The sequence below is a fragment of the Salvia splendens genome, chromosome 8, assembly GCF_004379255.2.
Source record: "Salvia splendens isolate huo1 chromosome 8, SspV2, whole genome shotgun sequence".
Taxonomy (NCBI): Eukaryota; Viridiplantae; Streptophyta; class Magnoliopsida; order Lamiales; family Lamiaceae; genus Salvia; species Salvia splendens.
In genome coordinates this window covers 31,333,396-31,359,721 of record NC_056039.1, presented here as the reverse complement: position 1 = coordinate 31,359,721, position 26,326 = coordinate 31,333,396, and the positions used below count along the sequence as shown (strand labels likewise).

General features: G+C 43.6%; 5 protein-coding genes across 6 annotated transcripts; 2 read left to right on the top strand and 3 right to left on the bottom strand.

Moving 5' to 3' along the window:
* On the top strand, positions 1 to 979 carry LOC121746076 (putative F-box/LRR-repeat protein 23). Its single transcript, XM_042140000.1, has 3 exons — positions 1 to 332; positions 409 to 488; positions 642 to 979. Exons 1-3 carry the CDS (start codon positions 1 to 3, stop codon positions 977 to 979), a joined length of 750 nt encoding a protein of 249 aa, XP_041995934.1.
* Positions 980 to 3,913: 2,934 nt separating this feature from the next.
* On the top strand, positions 3,914 to 6,784 carry LOC121743074 (nuclear intron maturase 1, mitochondrial-like). Of its 2 annotated transcripts, none has more exons than XM_042136259.1 (2): positions 3,914 to 6,037; positions 6,364 to 6,784. In XM_042136259.1, exon 1 carries the CDS (start codon positions 3,946 to 3,948, stop codon positions 5,980 to 5,982), a length of 2,037 nt encoding a protein of 678 aa, XP_041992193.1. In that variant the 5' UTR covers positions 3,914 to 3,945; the 3' UTR covers positions 5,983 to 6,037; positions 6,364 to 6,784. The 2 variants fall into 2 exon arrangements, with proteins under 2 accessions (XP_041992193.1, XP_041992195.1); XM_042136261.1 differs by having other exon boundaries at positions 3,914 to 6,101.
* LOC121746075 lies at positions 6,360 to 6,800 on the bottom strand. The gene has a single exon (XM_042139999.1). It carries the CDS (start codon positions 6,798 to 6,800, stop codon positions 6,360 to 6,362), a length of 441 nt encoding a protein of 146 aa, XP_041995933.1.
* Positions 6,801 to 19,351: 12,551 nt separating this feature from the next.
* Positions 19,352 to 19,795, bottom strand: LOC121746074. Its single transcript, XM_042139998.1, has one exon. It carries the CDS (start codon positions 19,793 to 19,795, stop codon positions 19,352 to 19,354), a length of 444 nt encoding a protein of 147 aa, XP_041995932.1.
* Positions 19,796 to 25,792: 5,997 nt separating this feature from the next.
* Positions 25,793 to 26,242, bottom strand: LOC121746073. The gene has a single exon (XM_042139997.1). It carries the CDS (start codon positions 26,240 to 26,242, stop codon positions 25,793 to 25,795), a length of 450 nt encoding a protein of 149 aa, XP_041995931.1.
* Positions 26,243 to 26,326: the final 84 nt, after the last annotated feature.

Below are 26,326 nucleotides of genomic sequence, written 5' to 3'. Positions count from 1 at the left end.
ATGGATGCCTCTCTGGTTCATAGAAATATTGATGTCCCTCCGCCTCCGCAATGGATTGAACTGCCTTGGGATGTAACGGCCGATATACTGCAGAGGCTGGGGTCGGAGGGGATGCTCACAAGTGCGCAGCAAGTGTGTACCACCTGGTGGAAGGTCTGCAAGGATCCCTCCTTGTGGCGAGTCATCGATTTCTCCGACAAAAAGCAAAGTCCTCACCTCAACAAGTATACTGTTATGTGCCGCTGCGCAGTGGATCGTAGCCAGGGACAATTGGTCGACCTCACCATTCAGTATTTCGGCGGTGACACACTCCTGGAGTACATCACTGAGCGGTAAAAAACTTAAACAAGTCGTTGAGAGTCATTCATGATTTTTAAATTGGTCTAATCTTTTGTTGTTGTTTGACAGATCATCAAATCTCAAACGCCTTAAACTTAGAACTTGCTTTAACATAACAGGAGATGTTGCAACTAGGATGTTTTCAAAGCGTACATTCGGAAGAATTACATCTCACTATTAGAAAAATTATTGGTGATGTCAGATCGAAGCTATTGGCTATTGTTGCCCAATGTTGAAATCATTCTCATGCAACGGATTTAAGTACGTGGTTAAGACATTGTTCAATGATGATTTTATTGCAGTGTACCATCGGAATCTGTATGCTTTTGCAATCAGCAAAAGCATGCCTAATTTGCATCATCTCCAACTCTTTGCACATTGGATTGGGAATGAAGGACTGGAAGCCATCCTTCGTGGTTGTCCACGCCTTGAATCACTTGACATCCGGCGATGTTTTGATCTCGATCTTGAAGGGGATTTGGGGAAAAGATGTCGTCAGAAATTAAACATCTTAAACTCCCCAATTACTCTATCAGTGATATACCGTGGCCTAATTGCGATGGCGGAGATCCATTTGATCCTTCTGCCCCCAGATTTGAATTTTACGAATACAACTATCATAAAGATTATGATGTTTTGATCTCGATCTTGAAGGGGATTTGGGGGAAAGATGTCGTCAGATATTAAACATCTTAAACTCCCAATGACTCTATCAGTGATATACCGTGGCCTAATTGCGATGGCGAAGATCCATTTGATCCTTCTACCCCCAGATTTGAATTTTACGAATACAACTATCATAAAGATTATGAAGATTATTGTAGACGTTACGTTAACAATTTCAAGTTATTATGATCATGGTACACTGCACTGGTATCATTCTTCTATCAATTTTCTTTTTCTTAATGAATATATGGACAAATAATACTCACGTTTTCCCCCTTTTTTTTCTTGGTTTATTGTGGCTGGATTAGTTGTGATTATGTCTCTTTGTAATCAATAGATCTTTATGGCTTTATTTACTATGCCTATGAAAGTGTGGGGTCGCGTCATGATTTTAGTTCAACCTTGGAAATTTGAATTTTAAAATGAACTAGGTCATTTAAAATTGGTTTCGTGTTGATCACGTGCGTGAGATCGTGTTAAAAGCAGAACCAAATAAAACATATCATTATAAAACACAATTAAAGTCATTAGAACATTATTTTAAGTTCATTATACGAAATTTGTTTTTTTAAATGAACTAAACAATCTAAAAAATATATGAACTAACAACAAAGTAATGATGAACTTAATAGGGTCTTAGATAGGCATGCACAAACCGACCCGGCCCGGCGGTTAACCGCCGGTTCGGGCCCGCAGGTTCATGAACCGGAACCGGGCCCGGAACCGGAGGGTTGAACCGGCAGAAGGGCCGGTTCAGGTTCCGCAATATATTGAACCTGAACCGGCGGTTCGCCGGTTCGAACCGCCGGTTCAAAGGGTTAAATAGTGTTTCGTAGGTTAGGGGTTCGTAGGGTTCGCGTAGGGGTTTAGTATAGCCGTTGGAACCGGCGGTTCGCGGGGTAAACCGCCGGTTTGAGGGGTAAACCGCCGGTTTGTCGGGGTAAACCGCCGGTTCGGGAGCCGGTTTCTGACGGTTCCGGCAACTTTTCAGAGGCTAGGCCGTAGGGTCAGTGTGTAAGCCTGCAAAACCGGTCAGAAACCGCCGGTTTTCGGTCAGAAACCGGCGGTTTTCTGACGGAAACCGTGGACAACCCGCCGGTTTAGGGTTGAACCGCCATATGTTTTTGTATATGCAAAAACAATTACATAATTGTATTTGTATATACTCTAGTCGATGAAGTATATTTCTCTATACGGCTAAATGAGGGAAACTTTTGACAATTCTACTATATTTGTTGATTGTTAGACGAAACTCAACATTTAAAGTTGAATTGCTAAATGTGTCCTTAATTTAGTTATGTAGAAAGATCTTCTTCGCCGGTTAAGAGTATATATATAATACACTTATACGTTTAAGAACTTCAACATCGTTTCTTGTCATTTGTAATTAGTTCTTCACTAGTAGTCTCATTTGTATTTAAATTTTGTTTAAGACTTCAAGACCGCCATATGTTTTCAATTTGTAATTGTTGTAACTTGTAACGTGTAATTTGTAAACATGCAATTTCAATAAAATTGCAACTTTATCCGTATTTTTTTCAATTTTATTTACTCACATTTCATAAAAAAACAAACTTGAAAAGTGTAATGTAAGTTGATTAAAATTGAAAAGTTGAAAAATGCAAAAAAAAAAAAAAAAAATTCGTCGAACCGTCGAACTGGCCCGGAACCGGCGGTTCAAGCCGAAAACCGGCGGTTTTGAACCGCCCCGTAACCCGCCGGTTTTTTGAACCGGAACCGGAACCGCCGGGAGCTAGGCGGGCCGGTTCAGGTTCATACATTCCCTGACCCTTGAACCGCCGGTTCATGACCCTGAACCGGCGGTTTTCGACCCTTGTACATGCCTCTTAGAGCATTCATAATAGGGCGGACATCCCGACGGACAACCACTAGGAAATCCAAAAACACCTTTTGTCGCGTCACTAGGACATCTCACTGCCACGTCACTAGGACATCCCAGTGCACAATAGCAGACAAGCACTAGGACATCTCGGCGGACAAGCACAATAATAAAAATTCACAAATACGCAATTATGGAATTAAAATTTCGACACGAATATAGGCGAAGAAAGTTCAATAAGAATTTTATTAAATAAAAAAAATTAAAATAGTACCATGCAACAAAAAAAACAATTTAAACAAAGTATATGTTAGTATGCCTTAAATTTGTATAGTTTGCCGCTAGCCGAAACGGGGGTCTTAGTCGGTTCGTGGTGCAAATGAAATGAAGTACAACGAGCCGAATATATAGAGTTGAAAAAAAAATCGAAAAATGCTCTCTTCCGTCGGGACGTCCCGCGTCCGTCGACCGCCCACAATAGCGGACGAGAGGACGGACGTCCGCGTTATCCGACGGACGACCTCTCGTCCGTCTGGATCGTCCGTCGAGCGCTCGCCGGTCGCAATAGTAGATGAGCGCGACGGACGAGCGGCTCGCCGGTCGCTCGTCCACTATTGTGGATGCTCTTACAATGAACAATTTCTACTTAGAAATAAAAGTCAACAACGGCATCATCCAAAATTGATTAATTTTTTTAATCATTAAAAATAGAAATTGAGAAAAACAGCAAGCTATAAAATCTAGAAGGAAACAACACGGACCTAGAATATCATTGAATGCGGTAGCGATTTCGGCATCCTTGATTAGAACTTTTATATAATGAAGTCGAGAAGACGAGAACTAATCGTACGCATGAAATCTTTATTGAGATTATATAGTCTTTTTAATTATTTTGAAGTTTTGAATAATTAAATGAGACTATTATAACAGCTATTTTCGAAATGAAAAAAAATATGAATTACAATTCAGAAGCTTAAATGAAATTTCAATAAAAAATTTCATATAAATTAGAAAAATTATTGAAAAAAATTCTATTAACATATAAACTGTGAATAAATTGAAAACATGAAATTCAGTCAGCTGACCTCCAAAGTAAAAAAATGTCACTGAGACCAAAAATCAAACACCTCATAAGCGCTTTCCCCTCCGCCGGCCGCCATTTCTCCCACCACCTAAACCGCCGCCCACAGCCACCAACGCCGAAGCAGGACCCATACGCCCTACTCAAAGAGGATCCCGTCCAAGTTCTATCAGACCTCTGGGTCAAATCATTCTCCCAAACGAGAAAGCCCTTCCAAAACCTCACCGGCTTCCTCACAAAACTCGACCTCTGGGTCCTCGCCTATCAGCGCGCCTGCGCTCATGCAACCGGCTCCTACCCTCCCAAAAACGCAATTCCCTCCCACACGCTCTCCAGCCTTGTCTCCCTCCGGGATGCCGTCCTTCACTGCCAGTTCCGATGGAATTCGAAGCTCGAGCAGCTCATCCGCAGCCCCAAGGAGAAGCCCGTCGCGTTACTCTCCAGACGGAGAATTGAATCCATATTGAGCTCTGGCGATCCCCCGTTTCAGGACCGGGTGGTTCAGGAGGTGCTGTTGATGATTCTGGAACCTGTTTTTGAGCCGCTATTTTCTGCGAAATCCCACGCTTTCCGTCCAGGTAGGAACCCTCACACTGTTATTAGAACAATCAGGAGTAATTTTGCTGGCTACTTGTGGTTTATACGAGGCGATTTAAGTGAGATTTTTAGTAATGTAAATCCTAGTGTTGTATTGGGATGTGTTGGAGAATCTGTGAAAGATAAGAAGGTATTGAGCTTGATTAAATCTGGGATGAGAGAGGTAGGGAAAAATCACAAGCAATTGGAAGATGATGGCAAGAATGTCAGTAGAAAGAAAAGAAAGAAGGGGCAGACGAGGAAGAGGATATTGAACGATGACAAGCCTAAGCCCGACCCTTATTGGTTGAGGGCGTTTTACGATTTCTCTCCCGAGGAGGCTGCAGAGGTGCCTACTTATGGCTATTGTGGAATTTTGAGCCCTCTGCTGATGAATGTTTGTCTGAATGAGCTGGATCATATGATGGAAAGTAAGATAGTAGAGTTTTTTAAGCCATGTGAGACTGATTCGATATGGAAGTATTCGATAAATGATGGCTGTCATAATCCTTCTTGGCCAGAGTTTGTACCCTCGAGTGGGAAGAAGAAAACTAGGAAAATGGATTATATTAGGTATGCAGGCCACTTTCTAATTGGTATAAGGGGTCCTAGAGAGGAAGCTGTGGCAATTAGGAAGGAAATAATCGAGTTTTGTGACAGAACATTTGGGATTAGGTTGGACAATTCAAAAGTGGAAATTGAGCATATATCAAGGGGCATTCAGTTTCTTGATCATATTATATGCCGTAGAGTTATACATCCAACTCTTCGTTACACTGGAAGTGGTGGAAACATTGTGAGCGAGAAAGGTGTTGGGACTTTGCTTTCGGTTACTGCTAGCCTCCAACAATGTATACGCCAGTTCAGGCGGCTTGCCTTTCTTAAGGGTGATAAAGACCCCGAGCCACTACCTTGCACACCTATGCTGTATTCAGGCCAGGCGCACACCAATTCCCAAATGAATAAATTACTGGAGACTATGGCTGATTGGTACAGATATGCAGATAACAGGAAGAAAATCATTGGGTTTTGTGCCTATGTCATCCGAAGCTCTCTGGCTAAGTTATATGCTGCAAGGTATCGATTGAAATCCCGTGCTAAGGTGTATAAGATTGCTGCACGAGACCTTAGCCGTCCACTGAGGGAAAGTACTAACAACTCTGCCCCTGAGTACTCTGACCTCTTGCGAATGGGACTTGTTGATTCCATTGAAGGCGTTCAATTTTCTCACATGTCGTTGATCCCATCTTGTGATTATACACCTTTCCCTAGGAATTGGGTGCCTGAACATGAGAAGTTGTTCCAGGAGTATATCAGATTACAAGATGCAAAATTTTTCTGTGAACTCAACAAATCAGTTAAACAACAAGGTTTATGTTTGCCTCAAGACAAGATATCCGAGATCGTGTGGGACTACAAAGTCCTTGGGTGTTATAGTGACCGGTTTAGAAATGATAAAGGGACAAAAAATACACCATAGTGGGTATCTTGAGCAACATAAGTTTCTGTTTGGATTGGACTGCCTTTAAAATGAGGTAACTTTGCTCTTTCTACTGCAATTTCAGAGCTAGCCTCCAACGAGTTTGTCTCAGTTTCCTGGTTAGATTCTAAATAGTTCTTGATCATGTATATGTTGTTTAAGCCTGGTGTTGGTTCTACCACATGACTTTACTTTATGTTCATTTTTCATGTGAATTGTTATGAAGAAGAGGACTTTTACTATTTTGAACCGAGTACACTCTGTTGTATGTCAAAAAGAAACAATTTCAGTTTCTTTTATTGCACATGGAATAGAGAAATTAGCAACAAGAAATAATTTATATTGTCGGCTTTCTAAATGGATCAACTCTGCTTCTATCAGATGCTCTTGTTCTCATCTTCGGGTTCAAAGGCAGAGATCGGCTGGTTGCGGGACAAACCAAGTGTAGTGGTAAATTTGACTGTGTCGTCAGAGGTGACCCCAACGTGTACATCGCTGACTGTAGCCGTGATGAAGAACTGCTTCGCCTGGAGTCCTGTGATATTCTTCAAGTGAGATTGATCGATGGAGGATGTGATCTGCGAATCATATATCATACTCCCTAGGCCTGGGAAGTAGTGTTCCGTTTTCTCCTTCTGCTTCAACCAGAAAAACCCCGTGGATCGGTTCAGGCCAACCTCCTCGACCTCACCGACATGGAACACACCTTTCGGCACAGAGAATTCCTCCAAGAGCTTCCCAAGGTTCTCCTTGCATGCTTCTCCCTGGTAAATCTCAGCTCCTTTGCTCTGAGTTTCTAGAATTGAAGGTGTTTCCATGTTTTTGAGACCTTCCCAGATTTGGCGTCCCCTTTTTCTAAGTAGCATTTATATAGTAGTAGTACATAATTATTGGGGTATGATTGATCAGTATGAAAGATTTGTGGACTATAGCAATTCTTATTTGTGTTAGTCAAACTCGGCAGCTGACTCACCAGCCTTTCTTGACCAAACAGTCTCACTCCATTATTAGTCAAAAATGAAGGCAGCCTCCTCACCCTGGCATCTAGTCTTTAACAATTAAATTAGCCGCCTCAATTTTTTTTGCCTATATAAACACACAAACACACACTCCTTTCAGTTTTTGTAGGTGTGTTCAAGAAGTGAGAAAATAAGGAGAGAGCATGAAATAGAGTTTGAGAGAAAAGCAAAGCTAGAAGCTTTAAGGGAAAAATGGCCCTAACTCCACAAAAACTTCCAATTGTTGGCAGGCTATATCATTGATTAGTTTTGTGCAGTTTTGAGATTAGAAATTGGATATGTGGACATTCATCACCTTCATTTAAGGGTTTTACTTATTCTAAGAATTTAATTTAGTTAGTAGGGCAACAACTGTTGTATGCTGAAGGCTAAATAAATTTTGCTATACTATTCCAAGGCATTTTTAGGTGATAGAATAGATATAATATTGGCTAAAAATTTCTTTATGCCGCCCCTAACCATTTTAAGCATTTAAATTTACTGAGATTAAAGGGCTATTTACTAAGGGACTTGAAAGCCTCTACATGTTTAAGATGCTAGATGTCAAATTATAGAGCATGCTAGATTTTATTTTAACAAAGTGGTTTGAGAATTGAATGCTCGAGCTTGTAAAGTGTTGCTAATGACAAAATTATAATTACAATGACTAATGACTATGATAAAAAGGTGCTTTGAAAAATTAATGTATATAAGAGATATGTTATGCTACATGAAGTGATGAAATATGTGAATAGTTCATACCAATTGTTTGGAGATATATATTTAGTTTTATTCTATTATTTTAACAGCTGCTATTAAGTTCAATAAAAACTTTTAAGACATTGAAATCAAATTTAATGTATAAAACAAAATAACAATAATAAATGGGGTACTATAAATTAAATAAAAATAGTGCTCACATATGATACTTATATAAGTTAGTTATCATAGTTCAATAACAGCTACTGTATTAAAAATAATATAATCAAACTAAATGCTATATAACTCAAAATACGCAATAATATTAATATAAACTAAATAAACGTAGTGTTCACGTATTATGCTTATATAAGTTACTTATCATAATATCTTCATCCACCATTTAAAAAGCCCTTTGATTATGGATGAGTTTTAAGAAATTATTTGACTTTTGTGAAGAAAGTAAGGGAGAAAAAAAGAGTGGAATGTGGGATTATTAGTTTTATAATGGATTGTAAATGTAAAAAGTTAGTAAAAATGTGGAGTTCATATATTAAAAATGAAATAAAATAAATGATTCAATAAATCATGGACAATCCAAAATAGCTATTTAGTTGGTGGATTACCGAAGGAGTATTTTTTTTAATTGTAGTTGGGGAACGGTGGACTTGCAAAGTTGTAGAGATCACCTGGATTGTTTTCAAGATGGTATACAAACATTGATTAGTGGTAGTTTTGCCATTATGATTATGGTCCCATAAATATGGATACACTAAATTCGTGTGATCCACCTTCCTCAGTTTTGTTACGCATTGCGTTAAGAACTTGCTTAAATATGAAGCAGCCATAGTCCATAAGTAGTTAAAAGCACAGAAATTAACCAGATTTATTCAAAGCAGTCATAAACATAACCTATCATTTCTTCTCCTCTTCCTCTTCAAACGCCGACGCCGGAAAAGCTCTGGAGATTCCGGTAGGGGTGCCAAACGTAATTTTACCGGATTCAGGGTCCTTGATCGAAATATCGCAGATAGTGACCCAGATCAGGATCTCCTTGCTCTTGACGCCGGTGAGGCGCTTCATCCGGCGATCAGAGACGAAGGCCGTGACCTCGGCGTCGTACCAGACGCTGCGGCCGATGCCTTTGAAGTAATGCGTCTTGCTCTTTGATGGGGTACGGACTAAACAAGCCCAACAGCACCGACGGCCCATCAGCCCAAAGCCCAAGGAAGAGTATGAGTTCGGCATTACCAAAGAGTTCGGCCTCAGCCTACAGCTCGGTAAAAGCCAACCAATCAAGCTCTGCTCTCAGGTCGGCATCAAGCTCTACTCTCAGATCGGCAACCAAAGCAGTTCGGTCTCAGTATTCGACCGAACAAGGAGTTAGTGGACCCATACAGGATTTCCACAACTTCCAACACACCCACTACCACGTGGTGTCTGCTCAGGCCACGATCGTAGGCCATGACCTACGCTACATGCAGGACCTCCACGACATCCACAACCATCATTAGTGGTGATGCAAGCCACGATCTTAGTTCAATGTATAAATAGAACTTAGATCAGATAGAAAAAGGTTAAGCTCTCTAGAGATAAAACACCATATAGCAAGTTTGTATTTGTAAGCTGTAGAAAACAGATCAAGCAATACAACTCTGCCCTCTTTTCTTCCCGTGGACGTAGATTTACTTCAGTAAATCGAACCACGTAAATTCTTTGTGTCGTGATCTGTATTTTCCTGCATTCTTCAACATCAGAAATTCGCGGATTCATCACTGGCGCCGTCTGTGGGAAACAGAGAACCAAATTTGTGATAAAGCGAGTTTTTGATCCTCTTCTACCAAAAAAATGCATACCAGATCACATAACACCCGTGCCTCCGTCCGTGATAACCATGAGGAAGCTAATCCAGCAGCCCATAGGCCTGGAAAGCAGCCTCGTGAAAAATCTACTTCCAGTTCTCACGAAGGAGGAACAAGCCATTCCAGGAGTCATCGCACCGAGTCTTCCCAGCAGCCCGATTTAAATGAAGCTGTCAAGCTGTTCTTGGCCGAGAAGCAGGAGGAGTTCTTAACCTTCCTGCAGAAGAGCCAACAGCCGGAGAAGACAACGGCGGATTCTCCCTCCTCATCCAGACATGAAAGTCACTACCGCAGTAGTGTCATGTCTTCCAGGAGAAAGAATCCTCGGTACCGGAATCACAGGAGAACTCCATCTCCTCCATACCGAAGAGATGTCGGGTTCGCCATGTACGGAGCATTGAAGACTCCGTTCTCGGACGATATCACCCGAACTCCCCTTCCACAGAACTACCGAACTCCGTCGATGACTTATGACGGGTTGGTGGATCCTCATGACTTCCTGGGACGCTATCAGTATAATATGGCGAACCAGGGTCTCAATGAGGTCCATATGTGCAAGCTGTTCCCCGAGCTGCTTATCGGGAACGCGAGAAGGTGGTTCGATAGCCTCCCCCAAGGCAGCATTAGATCTTACCGAGATCTAATGGATGCTTTCCACAGGAGGTTCTTTCAGAAAGCGGAAGCCCGAAGCACTTCAGCTCAGCTGCTTTCTATACGTCAAGGTCGTGACGAAAAGATCAGCGACTTCATGACGAGGTTCCACAAGGAATGCCTACAAGTAGATTATCTCAATGATCTACTTGTCATTTCGGCATTCCAAAATGGAATCCTGCCCGGAGCTCTCTACAGAAAGCTCGTGGAATGCAGTCCGCAAACAGCTCAAGAGATGTGGGACATTGCGGACAAGTTTTCTCGTGCCGATGAGGCAGACCGTCGAAAACGGTCTTTAGACAGCTCATCTAGAGAAGACAAAAAGAAGCCCGATCGTAGCGATCAGAGGCTTCCTCGCCGAACACCTTCCCCACCAAAGGAGGGATAGCGGTCATCCGAGGTGATCGAAAAAGAGCAAGTGTGTTCGCAGATTGCGCTTAAAAGTGCCGAGCAATCAGCTCGGCACCATCAAACATAGCAATCACAGCAGCCGGAGTCAGAGGCAGGCGAAATGACCGAAGTCACACCGGAGCCGAACTCGATGGCGTACGGCACTGAAGCCGTGATTCCGGTTGAGATCGGCATACTCAGTCCCCGAACTCTAAATTTCTCCTCAGAAATGAATGATGACGGACTGAGAGCCGAACTACATCTGGCCGAAGAAAGAAGAGAATTGGCCTGCATAAAAGCAGCCTAGTACAAGGAGCAAGTAGCCCGGTATTACAACCAAAGGGTGAAGAAGCTGCAATTTCAAGTGGGAGATCTCGTCTTGAGAAACAACGAAGTAAGCCGAGCAGAAAAGCTGGGCGAACTCGAACCCACATGGGAAGGTCCATATCGGGTGTCAGAAGTCCTCGGCAAAGGGTCTTACAATTTGACTCACGTGTCAGGAGCACAAGTACCCTGAACATGGTACGTTTCCAACCTCAAAAAGTTTCATTTGTAAGAGACAGTCCGGTCAGTCAGTCTTGAGTTCTGTTCGGTCAATGTGCTTTCTTTGGTTTGCTTGGTCTTTGTTTGTCTCTGTGCGTTTTATCTGTGCGTTTTGTCTGTCTATGTGCGTGTCGTCTCTTACAAATGTTACTGAGGTATCTTGTTCTTCGAAGGCTGATCCCCTTCTTAGAACATATACGAGCCAACGATTGTGAGTCAAAGCTTCTAAAGAGGATACAAGACCACAATTCAGCTTAAACAAGCAGTTCGTCTGAAACGAGCTGCAACAAGCCAACGATTGTGAGTCAAAGCTTCTAAGGAGGATACAAGACCACAATTCAGCTTAAACAAGCAGTTCGTCTGAAACGAGCTGCAACAAGCCAACGATTGTGAGTCAAAGCTTCTAAGGAGGATACAAGACCACAATTCAGCTTAACAAGCAGTCCGTCTGAAACGAACTGCAATAAGCCGACGACTGTGAGTCCAAGCTTCCAAGGAAGATACAAGACCACAATTCGGCCTAAGAAATAAGCACTTCGTCTGAAACGAACTGCAATAAGGGAAAGTCCGATCCACGCGATAAACCTCGCCGAATTAGGACGACCAAGTTCGGTCAAAGAAGTTTACCTCATAAGACCGATGACGACCATGTCTAGTCAAAGAGGTTTACTGCATAAGACCACTTCGGTTAACTGGGAAAGTCCGATCCACGCGATAAAACTCGCCGAATTAGGACAAGGGAAAGTTCGATCCCGGCGACAAAAATCGCCAAATTAGAACACAAAGACGAGTCCGGTCAAAGATGTTTATTTCATCAGACCACAGACGAGTCCGGTCAAAGATGTTTATTTCATCAGACCAAAGACGAGTCCGGTCAAAGATGTTTGTTTCATCAGACCAAAGACGAGTCCGGTCAAAGATGTTTATTTCATCAGACCAAAGACGAGTCCGGTCAAAGATGTTTATTTCATCAGACCAAAGACGAGTCCGGTCAAAGATGTTTATTTCATCAGACCAAAGACGAGTCCGGTCAAAGATGTTTATTTCATCAGACCAAAGACGAGTCCGGTCAAAGATGTTTATTTCATCAGACCAAAGACGAGTCCGGTCAAAGATGTTTATTTCATCAGACCAAAGACGAGTCCGGTCAAAGATGTTTATTTCATCAGACCAAAGACGAGTCCGGTCAAAGATGTTTATTTCATCAGACCAAGGACGAGTCCGGTCAAAGATGTTTATTTCATCAGACCAAAGACGAGTCCGGTCAAAGATGTTTATTTCATCAGACCAAAGACAAGTCCGGTCAAAGAAGTTTACTTCATAAGACCGAGGACAAGTACGATGAAATTTTTTCGCTAAGCTGTAAATACAGTGTTAGAAGCGAAAACAAAATTTCATTTTTCAAATCTTGTTCGGCACACAACTCCGCTACCCTACAAGATGGCGTTACGCTATTACAAAGGACTATTCTACTGTCCAGGGTTGCTAAAGTTGAGCCATCTATTCACAAAATCCTCGTGAAGCTGAGTTCGGGCGTTCCAGGCAGCTGCAGAATAAGCAGGTCGACGAGATGCTCTAATCGACCTGCCACCTCTTCTCTGAGCCCGGGAAGCCCTAGCACCTCGGCGGCGAAGAGTCTCTTCACGAAGCATTTGTTGATCTTGCTCACTCATAATCACAGCTCCTCTACGAACTTCAGCCTGTTCTCGTCTTGACGTTTCCGGCTGTTCCAGAGTTCGTTGCTGACTTGGAGTACGGTTTTGAGCTAGTGAATCAAGGGTTTGAGCTGAAGTATGAACATCTGTTGGCGGGAAATGCCTAAGGAATCTCTCGATTGGAGGACGCCGGGAAAGAACGATGTCGTACCGAGAAGCCCAGCGCCGCAATGATTTCACAACTTGTTGGCAAGCCGAGCTCTCCAGCGCATTGTTCCTCCGGAGTACATGATATTCCTCCCACAGTTCGTCAACTCGTTCCTGAACTTCTGAGATGGTCATTCCCCCGCGCCTGCTGATGAAATCCTCATACGCAGTCCTCTCAGCCACGGCGGTATTCAGCTCGGCCTCCAGATCCTTCTTTTCGGACTCTAAGTCCCTATTATCGGCCTCCAGCTTCATTGAACGAGCCAAGAGTTCGTCATTCTTCATCTGGTCAGCTATAGCTCTTTTCTCAGCTTCGTCTAAAGCCGAAGAGTACAGCCGCTTCCAGTGAAGTACCTCCAGCTCCTTGAGAGTTAAGAATACAAAGCAGCTACGACAGTTCGGCATTTCAGCTTACCGAGCAGGTAGTAAACCACAACAGGAGTAAGAGAGTACGAAAGGCTATACGAAGACACAAGAGCAGAAAGAAGAATTTTTTCATTCATAAGAAAAAAAATTTTCTATACAAGGAGGGCTTCAAGGCCATTTTACATAAAGGAAGAAACTAAACTAAGAGAAGGGAGACGAAATCATACTTCGCTAGCCTCGTCTCCGCCTTCTCGGTGAGGTTCAGCTTCCTTCTCCTTATCTGCTTCAGCTTCAGCCTCTGCCTCTTTGCTCTCTCCAGCCTGCTCGGCGCCACCGTAGCCGATCTGCTGCGCCTCCTGATCGGCCTGCTTATCGCCGACCTCCTGCTCCAGCGGCTCGGCCTCACCCTCTCCGTTGTAAGTCGAAGCGGGTGAAACGGGTCCCACGGAGGCAAAGATAGCCTCCAGGTTCTCGTCCCGATCAGCTCGACAACTCCGGACTCGGTCTGCAGAAAGCAGGACCGAGGATGAAGCGAGCTCCTCAAGGAGCGGCAGATTCTGAAGCCGAGCTGCTATCTCTCGGCTGTACAGAGGCAGCACGACGTCGGCCCCCTGCTCGCCCTTATCGGTAATTAGCCTTACCAGACTACCGACAAAGGCCGAGAACTGGCTGCTCAAAAAGAGTTTCTCCGTGTAGGCACGGAGACCCTCTCCTTGGGCAACCACGGCGGCAGCATCCCTCCGTTTCGTCTGCTCTCGCTGGATGACGAGCTGGTTTTTGGCAAACTGAGCTTCATCCTGGGCCGAAATCCTAGCAGCTCTGGCTTTCTCAAAGTTTGCCTCAGCCTGCTCGGCCCGGTGACAAGCAGCCGCCAATTTCCTCTGCATCTCAGCATAGTCGTTGGACGCTTTGGAGAGTTCGACGGCGACGAGCTTGGAGAGCATATCGTTCCTCTGAAAATGGATAAGGAAAAAAGTCAACAGGTGGGCACCAAAAATACAGGACAGAAGCAAAGCCAAAGAATCAAGAAGACAATTCACCTCGGCGAAGTCCGTGGGCCATAAAAATGGCTCACAGATATGCTCCGAAGGAGGCGCCAAGACCACGTCTTTCTCTGGCGCTCTCGGGGGCTTCTGGGTCTTCCCCTTCCTACTTGCCGAAGTCGACTCCGGCTTCTTTGGATCCGAAGAGGTCTTTTGCCTCTTCGGATTCTTCTCGGCATCAGGCGCCGAGCTGGTAGCCTTCTCTTTCTCCGGCTCCTCAAGCTCGGAGGACTTTCGGATAGCCTTATTCAGCATGTACACTGCCAAAAAGCAAGGAAACAAGGTTAGTTTTCGCTGCTAAAGCAGTAAAGCATAAAAAAGAAATCCTCACCCTCAGTTTCTTCGTCCGAAGACGAGATATTGAACACGAGGCCGCCCTTGACGAGCTCAGTTTCCGAGTATTGTTTCCTAATCATAGGAATCTTATTGAGCTCGCCCTCGAGCTCGGCCAACGGTTCTAACCGAGGATGAGGAATCACGGACTTCGGCCCTCTCCAGGGGAAGCCCGGAGCCGCTGTCCTATTATAAAAAAAGAAGCGGTTTTGCCATTTCGGCCACTTGGTTTTGCAGAATGCCCTAAAAGGCTGTAAGGGGATCAAGTAAAACCAAGATCCCTTCCTTTTAAATTGGAAAAAAATAAGGATTGCCCGCAGAGACAGATCCTTATCTAGCCTACGGAGTTCGGCAGCAAAAGCCGACAAGTGCCTCCAAGAATTCGGAGTCACCTGACCTAAAGGGAGTTGAAAAAAATCAAGAAGCTCTACAAAAGGTGGGGGAAGAGGGAAACGAAGCCCGCATTCTAAGCAGGCTTCGTAAACGGTGGCATAACCCTCCGGCGGGTCGTTAGCCCTATGATCATCGTCGGGAACCACCGCCTTCCCCCCGGGAAGAAGATATTTTTCGTGTAGAGATATCACGGTGTCCTTACTCAAGACGCTGTGAAAGTATTCTACAGTCTTCTCTCCGGACTCTTTCCGGCTAGAAGACCCCTTGCCCCCTTTCCTACCGCTACCTAACTCGGAAGAAGAAGAAGAAGAAGACATGGTTCTTACTCTTTGCAAAATCTGAAGAAATTCTGAAGATATTCTTGAAAGCGGAAGGAAATTTTTACGCAAAGGAGATAGAGTGCAGAAGAAGCAGTCGCAAAAGTGCTTCAATGATGAAGAAGGGAGGTATTTATCAGATTCAGCGAAGATTTCAAAATCGTCGCACCGTTTCGAATCCCACCTTTTCGGGATTCAACGGCCGGATTTTACTGTCGCATTTAATGCAGTCACGTGCAAGGCACGTCCCCTGACGTCAGCCTCCCCCGTACCTTTATCCAGAACGCCGAAGTGACTCGCTTCGCCGAAGTGATTCACTTCGTCTTTCGGGGGGGGTAGTGATGGGGTACGGACTAAACAAGCCCAACAGCACCGACGGCCCATCAGCCCAAAGCCCAAGGAAGAGTATGAGTTCGGCATTACCAAATAGTTCGGCCTCAGCCTACAGCTCGGTAAGAGCCAACCAATCAAGCTCTGCTCTCAGGTCGGCATCAAGCTCTACTCTCAGATCGGCAACCAAAGCAGTTCGGTCTCAGTATTCGACCGAACAAGGAGTTAGTGGACCCATACAGGATTTCCACAACTTCCAACACACCCACTACCACGTGGTGTCTGCTCAGGCCACGATCGTAGGCCATGACCTACGCTACATGCAGGACCTCCACGACATCCACAACCATCATTAGTGGTGATGCAAGCCACGATCTTAGTTCAATGTATAAATAGAACTTAGATCAGATAGAAAAAGGTTAAGCTCTCTAGAGATAAAACACCATATAGCAAGTTTGTATTTGTAAGCTGTAGAAAACAGATCAAGCAATACAACTCTGCCCTCTTTTCTTCCCGTGGACGTAGATTTACTTCAGTAAATCGAACCACGTAAATTCTTTGTGTCGTGATCTGTATTTTCCTGCATTCTTCAACATCAGAAATTCGCGGATTCATCACTCTTCTTCTGCTTCAGCCACACGAATCCGGTCTCGGCGTTGTGACCGACCTCGACGAGGTCGTCCAGCGGCAGCAGCCCCTTGGGCATGTTGATCTTCTCCAGCAGCTCCTTCGACTTCTGCTTACACACCGCCGCGTCGCCGCGGTACACCTCGGCGTTCTCGCGGTGGGAATCGATCTGCTGCGACGTCGACATTTCGACGGTGTATTTGGGGATTTTTTGAAATGAGGCTGAAACAGATTGAATCAGTAAAGCAAAGCTGAGGGGGGTTTCTTATCGGGAGGTGCGCGTGGACGAAGTTACGGAAATGCCCTTGATTGCTAGTGTGTGTTTCGAGCTCGGCGGGGGTAGTTGAGGGAATGTGCCAGGCGGAATTGGGACGGAATTTATTGCGTCGATAATGATTGTAGTTGGTAGTTGACTTAACTGAGATAGGTAAACTACAAATTTGATAAGAGCATTTCCAATAGAGATTGTCCAGCCATAGCCATAGTTTAATCACAAACTTCAATTACAACATTATCAATACTAAAAACTCCTCCTGCCACATCATCAGGACAAGTAACCGGACAAACAATAGGCCAGCCATAGTCTAGCCACAATAAACAAAATTATAAAAATCAAATAATTAACAATCACACAAAATACGGAATTAAATTTACGACACAGATACGGGAAAATTCAATAATAATATTAAAATTTTAAAAAGTACATTAATTAAAAAAATTACATTAATTTAAAAAAATACATTAATTTTAAAAAAAAACTCCTCCTCCACACACGAGTCCCCTCGCCTCCACCTCACTCCTCGCCGTCGTCGCCGTTGTCGCCGCTATTCGGGACCCCCAAATCTGCGGTATCTGAGCCCCCCAACTGTGCCGCAGCGGCATTCAAATCGGGCAGCATACTCACGAGCATTGAGTGAAGAAAACTCTTCTACTCGGGGTCAGTTGCCGTCTTCCAGTCAGCTAAGATCTTGTACATCTGAGCCCGCGTTTGTTGACGCGCGAAGAAGGCAAGCTCGGCTGTCGACCTGCCAACAGGGGGGATGCCGACTGGACCTCCTGGGACCCCTGGTGAGCCCGTTGCGCCCGCCATTAACCAATCGGGCGAGTGCGGCGAGTAAACGCAGGAGGGGACGAGAACTCATGAACATCCTCGGGGAGGTCGTGGGAACCGCCGCTGCTGCTGCCGCTGCCGCTGTAATCACCTGCCAGCATCTTCGGCCAGCCAGCATCGACACCTGCCCAAAACTTCTCAGAGTCCATCAGCACCTCATAGCAGTTCCAGTAGGTGAACTCCTTATAAAGCCCGGGCACGGGGAAGGCTTTCTCTGCTATCCTCTTGCAGTCCTCGTCAGTTTTGGCCACTGGTCTGCATGCGGAGGGCGTTGGTGTACAAGCCCGAAAATCGGGAGACCGCAGCCCTGATTCAGTCCCACCCCTTCCGGCACTCCTCCCCGCTGCGTGGCCTCCCCTCCGGGAAAAATGCCTTGTAGGCTGCTGCTATTTTAGCCCACAAGTTGACGATCCTCTTATTGTTCGAGGCGAGGGGATCATCGCAAACACTAACCCACGCCTTGGACAGCTCGACGTTCTCCGCATCCGTCCACTTCCTCCGTGCCGGGCTCTCGTCATCAGCCGGCTGCGACGACTCGCCGACCACCCTCTTGCCCTTGCCCTTGCCCTTCTTCTTCTTTGGCGCGCCCCGACCCCACCCTACTCCCCCCGTTTGAACGGGAGTGTCTGCATCCCCGAGATCTATCCCCAACTCCTCTAAGGAGAAAGTATCACACCCAGTGAACTGCGTCTCCGAAGGGGTCGATGTGTGCGAAGAAGCAGTCAAAAAATCAAAACTAGGGCGATAAACGTTGTCCCCTGCATCCCCGGCTGCATCCCGGCTGCCACCCCGGCATCATCTGCATCCCGGGTTGCATCCCGGGTACCCCCTGCCCGCCTGGCATCTCTGGTCCGCCCTGCATCCCCTGCCATCCCGGCATACTACCCCCGGATGCCATTCTGGGCATCATCTGCTGCCAAGGGTAAATGTTGTAGTACCGTGGGAGTTTGAGACCCGCTCGTCACTAGAGTAGACTCGTTGTTGTGCTCCATTTCGAGTTGTTGTTCTTGTACAGAAATTAAGATAGAGAGAAAACTCGTTAAAACAAGTGGCGCGAATGAAAATGACGTGCAAATCGCGTATATATAGTGTTTCGAAAATTAAATAAAAAATCGGCTGACCGATCGCTCGCCGATCGGGAGCCTGCAATGGCGGCCAGCCGATCGGCGAGCGCATCGGCTAGCGACCGCAAAAATCGGCGTGCGTTCGCCGTTTTTCTCGCTGATTTGGCGCTCGCCTACTGCAATGGTTCGGCGAGCGGATCAGCCAGCGCCGGGAATCGGCTAGCCGGTCCGCTCGCCGCCATTGTGGATGCTCTAATAAATCTATACATATTTGTATTCTATACCTTATCTATAATTGTAATTTGATTTTAGGGTGTGTTTTGTTTTGTTTTGTTTTATTTAAGCGTAATTTGATCTTAATTTACTCGTTTTAGGATATGACCAGCGAGTTGTGTGGCCATACATTCCTCACGTTATAGGTAACCAGTATTCTACCTACATCACAACTCACAAACAAGTTGTGATGAATCAAAATGACATATTGAAACTTGAAGTAGCAAACGTGTGCGAAAAAGATGTTTGAAATAATGCTATATTTTCCCATCAAAATATTCCTTCGGTATGAAATAGCTTACTTAATTCACGGACAAAGAAAAGACACTAGTGTGATTATTCCATTTATGCAAAAGCTCAATAGCATAGTAAATGAGACTTATAACAAACCTAAACACCGGTTGCTCTTACGTGAAAGCAATACTACCATATATAGTTAAAGTCGTTATCCGAATCCGGATTTGCACATAGATATTAGTGTTACATGAAGCTCTTTATTTTTTGCCTCTATTTACCGTTGATTTTGACAACGGGTTCAAAGGCCGCAATGGGGTGAACGCGGTAAATACCAGTACTAGTAACAAACTTAACCTTGTCACTAGATGGGACTCCCACAACGATGTCAGTGACCGTGAGTGTGAGGATGATCTCCTTTGCCTTCACACCCGTGATCTTCGACAAGCGCCCGGGGGTGATGAAGCTGGTGAGCTGTGTGTCGTAGTAGGTCATCCCAACCTTATCCACCTTGCGTTCCGTTTTCTTCTCCTGCTTCACCCAGTAGAACCCCGCGGCTCGGTTGAACCCGAACTCCTCGATCCGTACCACCCCGGCGAATAGGCATCTCGGGATGGAGAATTCGTCCAGCATTTCGTGTAGTTTCTTTCCAGAGATTGGTCCACGGTGGATCTCTGCTGCATTGCTCTGTGTTTCAATCATCATTGCTGTGGCCATTGTCAGTTGATGGGTTGGCTTGATTTTGTAGCACATGTTTAGCTATGAATTTATTGGTTCTGTTATAAGTCTTTCTCAACTTAGGTAGCAACCACTATGCTGTAATGACACAAGTAGTTTAAATTTCAAAAACGTAGCTATTTGATTGTAGAGATGATGTAGATAGTATTCAAGAGATGGATAGGTTATGACCACTAATAAATAACATGGGGTATGCGTGAGGGAAGCTATGTCCATATATGGCCCAGATTAGATCTCACAAACTCATTAGTTATGATTTTGGTTGCAAAGTCATTACAAAATTGCTGCCCGTTACTAATCAATTTGGTTCAGATTAGGCATCATAAGCTAATTAATAGTACTAAAAATTGTGGCTCGTTACTAATAATCAATTGGCCATAATAGGACTCAGAAACTCATTAATAATGAGTTCGGTTATGATCAAGACACTATAGGGCTCGTTTGATAGACTATTCATGTTACGGTTAGTTGATAATGACCCCATGATTATCATAGTTTTTGCTAGTTATATTTCTAAATGGTGTGTTTGGCAATTTAATTAAAAATTTAAGCTATCTTTAATTTATGTTTGGTAAAATGTGTTAGTAGGAATGTGAGCACATTTCCAAAAATAATAAAAATGAAGTGAGATATTAAATAAGGGACAAATCAAAATGAAAAACTAGAATACACAATGGAGAAACGGATGAAGTGTCATATGATGGAGTTTTATGGAGACAAGCAAATGATCCTTCTGTAATCAAGTCGTTACAAGTTTAGTTTAATAACGAGCCACAAATTTAGGAAGCGATCTTCTTGTAGCCAAGTCCTAATTATAAGTTTAATTTAATAAAATGTTCAAGGTAGAAAAAACAATATTCGTGAAGTTAGATATAATAAGTATTTCCTTCGGTTCCCCGTAGTAGTCCTATTTTTTATCGTGAATTTGTAAATAAAATTGTAGAGAAAAATAGTGAATGTGAGTTTTATTTTTTATATATTAATTTTATAATAAATGTGAATAAGCAAGTGAGATGTAGATTTCACTTGCCAAAAATAGTACTATTAAAATTGAAATGAAATATTTAATGAGGATTGGACGAAAATGATAAAATGAGACTTGTAAAAGTATCTCCAAGGGGAGAGGTAAATAGTGATCAAGTAAAGTCTTATAACTACTATTTTTACCATCTTTTCAAGAAAAATCATTCTCCAAAGAGAATGTTATTTGAGAAGAGAATGTTATTTGAGAATGTATTATACTTTTGCTCCATTTTAAAGAGATATCTTTATCCCTTCATCAATGGAGATATAGCATCTTATAACTACCATATTTATCTTCTTTTCATGAAATTCCTTTTCCAAAAGAAAAGATATTTGAGAAAGTCTTATCTAGTATTATTATTTTATTTTTAAAAAATAATTTATCTTTCTATATACATTTTCTTTTTAGAATTTATTATTTTTTAAAAGATTATATTTTTACTTTTTGAAAAGATAAATAGATGATATAAATTTTTTATATACATTTCATTTTTGGAGATGCTCTAAGAGCATCCGCAGCAGCGGGCGTCCCGGCGGACGTCGGACCGGTGTGCTGGACGTCCGCCATTAGGTGAGCGACCGGCGGACGCGGACGTCGCTTGCGGACACCGGAGTTCCGCGGATTTCCGACGACGTCCGTTGTGATGTCCGCCATTGCGGGTTCCCGACGGACGTCCCGATTTTTAATTTTTTTAAACTCCATATATACGGCTCATTGTACTTCATTTCATTCGTACCACTTGTTTTTAACGAGTTTCTCTCTCTATACTTTCATTTCTTTTGAAGATAAATGGAGCACCACGATATTGATCCCCCCCGCCACGAACGAGTCACAAACGCCAACGTTTCCTGTTAGAGTTGGGGGAAATGTCGGCGGAAGTGCACCGATGTCCGGGATGATGCCCGGGATGAAGCCGATGATGCCCCATCCCCAAATGGTGGGGATGATGCAGGGGGTACTACAATATGTACCCCCCTTGGTGTGCAGGGATGGGTGGGATGATGCCCTAAATGCCCAAAATGCCCGGGGTGAGTGCCTCGATGACGGGGATGATGCCCCAAATGCCCGGGATGATGATGCCCGGGATGATATAGGGCATTCCTGCCGCTGCTGGGGGAGCAGGCAGAGGGTCCCCCAATCACTTGGGGACAATGTCTATCGCCCCTACATGGATTTATTGTCGAGTGATTCCCCCCCAGAGTACTCCTCTGGAGACTCAGTTCACCGGCATCGAGACTTTCTATTTTGAGGAGTTGGGACTATCTCCGGTCAAGGAGTCTCCCACTGAGATACAACCGGCAGCAGGGAGGACGCGGAAGCTGGGGAGAGGGAAGGGCAAAGGCACTACCTCATCCTCGTGTGCGGGGAACGAGGGTGGGTCGGGGGCCGAGGGGGTAGGGGAGGAAGCCGGCGGGAGAAAGAGGACCATCTAAAGCATAGGGGAGTGCGTCGCGCTGGCGAAGGCCTGGGTCGGTGTAGTCGAGGATCCCTACATTGAGGCTAACCAGCACATCGACAGAATGTGGTAGCGCATTAGCCAAAGCTACCCACCTCCAATTCAAACCGCCAGGTGGGAAGCCTCACGTTGGAGAGCAATGCCGGAAACAGTGGGAGCGGCTGAGGAGACAGCTCAACCGATTTGCTTGCATATACCAAAACAACCTCCGCACGGCAACCAGCGACATGTCCGCCTATGATGTGAAGCTTCTATCTCACTAGCAGTACCCTGACAGTGAATTGGGTTTCGGGGAATTCAAATATTGGGAGGTCTATCTTGTGGTGCAGACTTCCGCCATGTTTAGTGCGGGTGTTGAAGCTGGTTGGCCGAAGCGGGCGAAGATCAACGCCTCCGAGGAGTACAACAGTAATGCCGGTTCCCACGAACTCCCTAGCGCCGAGGCAGAGTTCCCGACCCCTCAATCGTCTTCCCGCCGCTGTCGCCCAGTTGGGCAAAAGACCGCGATGCGAATGGCTAGGGGAAGCACCAGCGGGTCCCACGAGGTCCAATTGGAATCTCCGTCCCTGGCAATGTTTTAAAAACCGGACCGGACCGGTCGGACCGTGAACCGGTAGGTAGTCCGGTCCGGTTCACCCCTTTAAACCACCACTGCATTGAACCGCCGTGAACCGGTGGAACCGGCCGGTCGGACCGGTTGGACCGTGAACCGGAAACCGATTTTCTATTTTTTTTTCAAAATTTTTTAAAATTTGTTGTTGGTAGAGGTTGAACTCATGACCTCTCTTCTAGTTAAGAAGACCCCTACCACTCCACCACATGGGCTCATTGAACAATTTGAACATTAAATATTTTTGTACATTAACCATTAATTTTATCTACAAAAACCAATAATTCATTTTAATTTTATTATTCTTTAATATAATTGTTAATTATAATATATATAATTATCATCCTTTATATTTTAATGATGCTCTACTTACCACCTATATTATTATTAGTACTAGGGATGTCAATGTAACCCGAACCCGCGGGCCGGCCCGAATAACCCGATAAAAATACAGGGTTAGGGTTGTAATTTCGCAGCCCGAATTTAAAATCGGGTCATTCGGGCTGACCCGTTCGGGTTGTCGGGTTAGGCGGGCTGACCCGTTCGGGTTACGGGTCGGCCCGTCGGGTTGAAGGCTTCTGCACAACGAGCAGTTTTTGTAACGGTCATAACTTTCTCTACAAAGCTCCGATTGAGGCGTGCAATATATCCACGCGAAGCTCTTTCAAAGACGAAGAGAATGATATGTATTAGAGGTTTATCAGACTTCAAAATTGCGAGAAACATTGACTCAAATAAGGCTGCTGCACATCCACATATTTTGTGTACATTTTCTAATAAATTTTCTATCATTTCTCAACAAACATGTAAACATACCAAAATATAGAAATATAATCAAAATCATCCAAGACAACCCTCTAAAACCATGCAAAATCCAAATACGTCAACCGACTATATAAGATCACGAAAAAAATCACCATGTGGTTCATGGATTCATAAATACTCGTATATAAAAGCTTTCTTTTAGTATATTCCCAATATAATAGTGCAAAGTGTTTTGACGCCGCTTCGTCATTGAATTATGCGTACTTTGATGATTCTTAAAACAAAGCTAAATTATTATTTGACTAATTTACAGCTGGAATAAATTAAATTTGACCAATCATAATTCAAGAAAACTTAGAGTTACTCCAATTAGCTAGCATCTTGATAATTCACTCTTTAACAATTCAAAATATTTTTGTTACATCTACGATGCACCTCTCACGTTATGAAAATTTTATTTAATTTTCTACGAATTGATTTATGTTTGAATTTTGAAACAAAGTGTTGATTTATGTTTTAAATACATAAACATAAACATACTATTGATAGATATTTTGTAAATAATTATGTAATGAATAAGTTATTTAAATTTAAATAACTTAATCTTTTTTAAAAATATTAAAGAAAATTAAAAATATGTATTTCATTGTTGAATGATTAATTAAAAATATGTATATAAATAAAAAAAAATTAAAATACGTATTATTTTTTGAAAATATTAAAAGAATTAAAAATACGCATTGGCCCGAATAACCCGGTGGGTTAGCCCGAAACCCGAAGGGTTAGGGTTAGGGTCGAACTTTTATAACCCGAAAAAATCATAACCCGAATAGCCCGTACCCGAATGGCCTGACAACCCGAACGGGTTGGCCGATTGACATCCCTAATTAGTACCATATAAGATTCATTATTTACCATAAATAATTTTTTTATATTACATACTTAATTTATATACCCTAGCTATTGACATTAATGAATAATCTTATCTAAACTAATTAATAAGTACTTAATTCGTATTTAATTATATATTGTTTTATGAAATAAATTTTCTTAAATTAATATAAACATTATCTATTTTAATACATGAAATATTAAATTTTTTATCTAGACTAACTAATATTAAATATATATATCTGATTATATTTACTAAATTTTAATATTATTTATATTTATACATCACTAGTTATCTATAAGGTTTAATGTTTTGTGATATATTATTAATTGTAAATCATTTACTAAATTTAATATATTTTTATATATTTTTGCAACAGTAAAACGGTTAGACCGGTGGTTCGACCGGTTGGACCGGTTGAACCGTGAACCAGTAACGTCGTCGTTTCGCTTGCCGGTCCGCTTTTTAAAACATTGGTCCCTGGTCACTCCCGAGCTCAACAATCTCGTCCGTATGCAGCTAACGCAGAGCATGCTCGACACCATGGACAAATGGCATGCAGTGACTGATCCCTTATACAAGATCATGTTAAAGGATGCCATCGACACTATGAGACGCGAATTGGGGATGGCACCCCTGCCCGAGAGTGGCGCCGGGACTGGCGACGGGGACGACGGGACTGGAGGTGGGGACGACTAGGAGTGAGACGAGGGCCGCATTTGTCGAAGCTTGAGGTTTTTTTTTACGATGTATTTTTTTTAGTAATTATGTATGTTTTTTGTTTTAAATAAAGTGGTTGCATTTTCTCCGTATTCGTATCGAAATTTTAATTCCGTAAATTGTTTAATTTGGTGAATTTGTGAATTTTTATTATTGTGGATGTCCGTCGGGGATGTCCGTCATTGTACAATGGAATGTCCTTATGACGCGGTAGTGCAATAGGATGTCCTTATGACGTGGTAGTGCAGTGAGATGTCCTTATAACGTGACATGAGGTGTTTTTGGAAAGTCTATCGGGACATCCATCCCACTGTGGATCCTCTAATTGAGACCGGAAGGGGCAACTATATGGATATGTATATATTTATCGTAAAGTATGTAAATGTTGAAGGATGGAGGGTATTTATTTATATTTTAAGTACTTACATAATTTAAAAGGCTACATCAAATAAAATTTGAAGGCCTAACTCTATGTAACGCAAGCTCAGCACTATTTATTAGCACTACAACTACGGGCGTATTCGGCACCTCTTTGGTAGTCGGCGAGGGGGTTGGCGTGGCTGACACCGGCGGTGGTGACGCACTTTGACCTTACCGGCGGTGGGACAATCAACTATAAACTCCAGTATTGGAAGTGAAAACATCCCGTCCTTCCCCTTCACTCCGCCGAGCTTCGAGAGGTGGCGCTCTTTGATGAATCCCGTCACCTCCTCGCCGTAATAAAACGTGGCCGTCTTGCTCGTCTTCCACTCGGTTTTGGCTTTCTGCCGAATCCAGAAGAAGCCGGTGGCGCGGTTGAACCCCAGCTCTTCGAACTCGGCCGCCTCAACCTCCGCCACCAGAAACACGCGCCGCGGAATCGAGAATTCGTCGAGAAGTTCTAGAAATATCTGCTTGCAGGTGGCGGAGCCGTGGTAGATCTCGGCTCCCTTGCGTTGAGCTTCGATCTCTTTCGACATTTGGTGTTTTGATTTTGAGTGTTATGATTTTTCTTGTTTGTTAGCCTTTTATAAAGTGAGTTTTAATTTGTTGTGGGCAACATT

Coding starts and splice junctions, on each gene's coding strand:
- LOC121746076 (XM_042140000.1), top strand. CDS start 1: ATGGATGCCTCTCTGGTTCATAGAAATATTGATGTCCCTCCGCCTCCG. Junction 333..408: donor CTGGAGTACATCACTGAGCG/GTAAAAAACTTA, acceptor GTTGTTTGACAG/ATCATCAAATCTCAAACGCC. Junction 489..641: donor AACTAGGATGTTTTCAAAGC/GTACATTCGGAA, acceptor ATTTTATTGCAG/TGTACCATCGGAATCTGTAT.
- LOC121743074 (XM_042136259.1), top strand. CDS start 3,946: ATGTCACTGAGACCAAAAATCAAACACCTCATAAGCGCTTTCCCCTCC.
- LOC121746075 (XM_042139999.1), bottom strand. CDS start 6,800: ATGGAAACACCTTCAATTCTAGAAACTCAGAGCAAAGGAGCTGAGATT.
- LOC121746074 (XM_042139998.1), bottom strand. CDS start 19,795: ATGGCCACAGCAATGATGATTGAAACACAGAGCAATGCAGCAGAGATC.
- LOC121746073 (XM_042139997.1), bottom strand. CDS start 26,242: ATGTCGAAAGAGATCGAAGCTCAACGCAAGGGAGCCGAGATCTACCAC.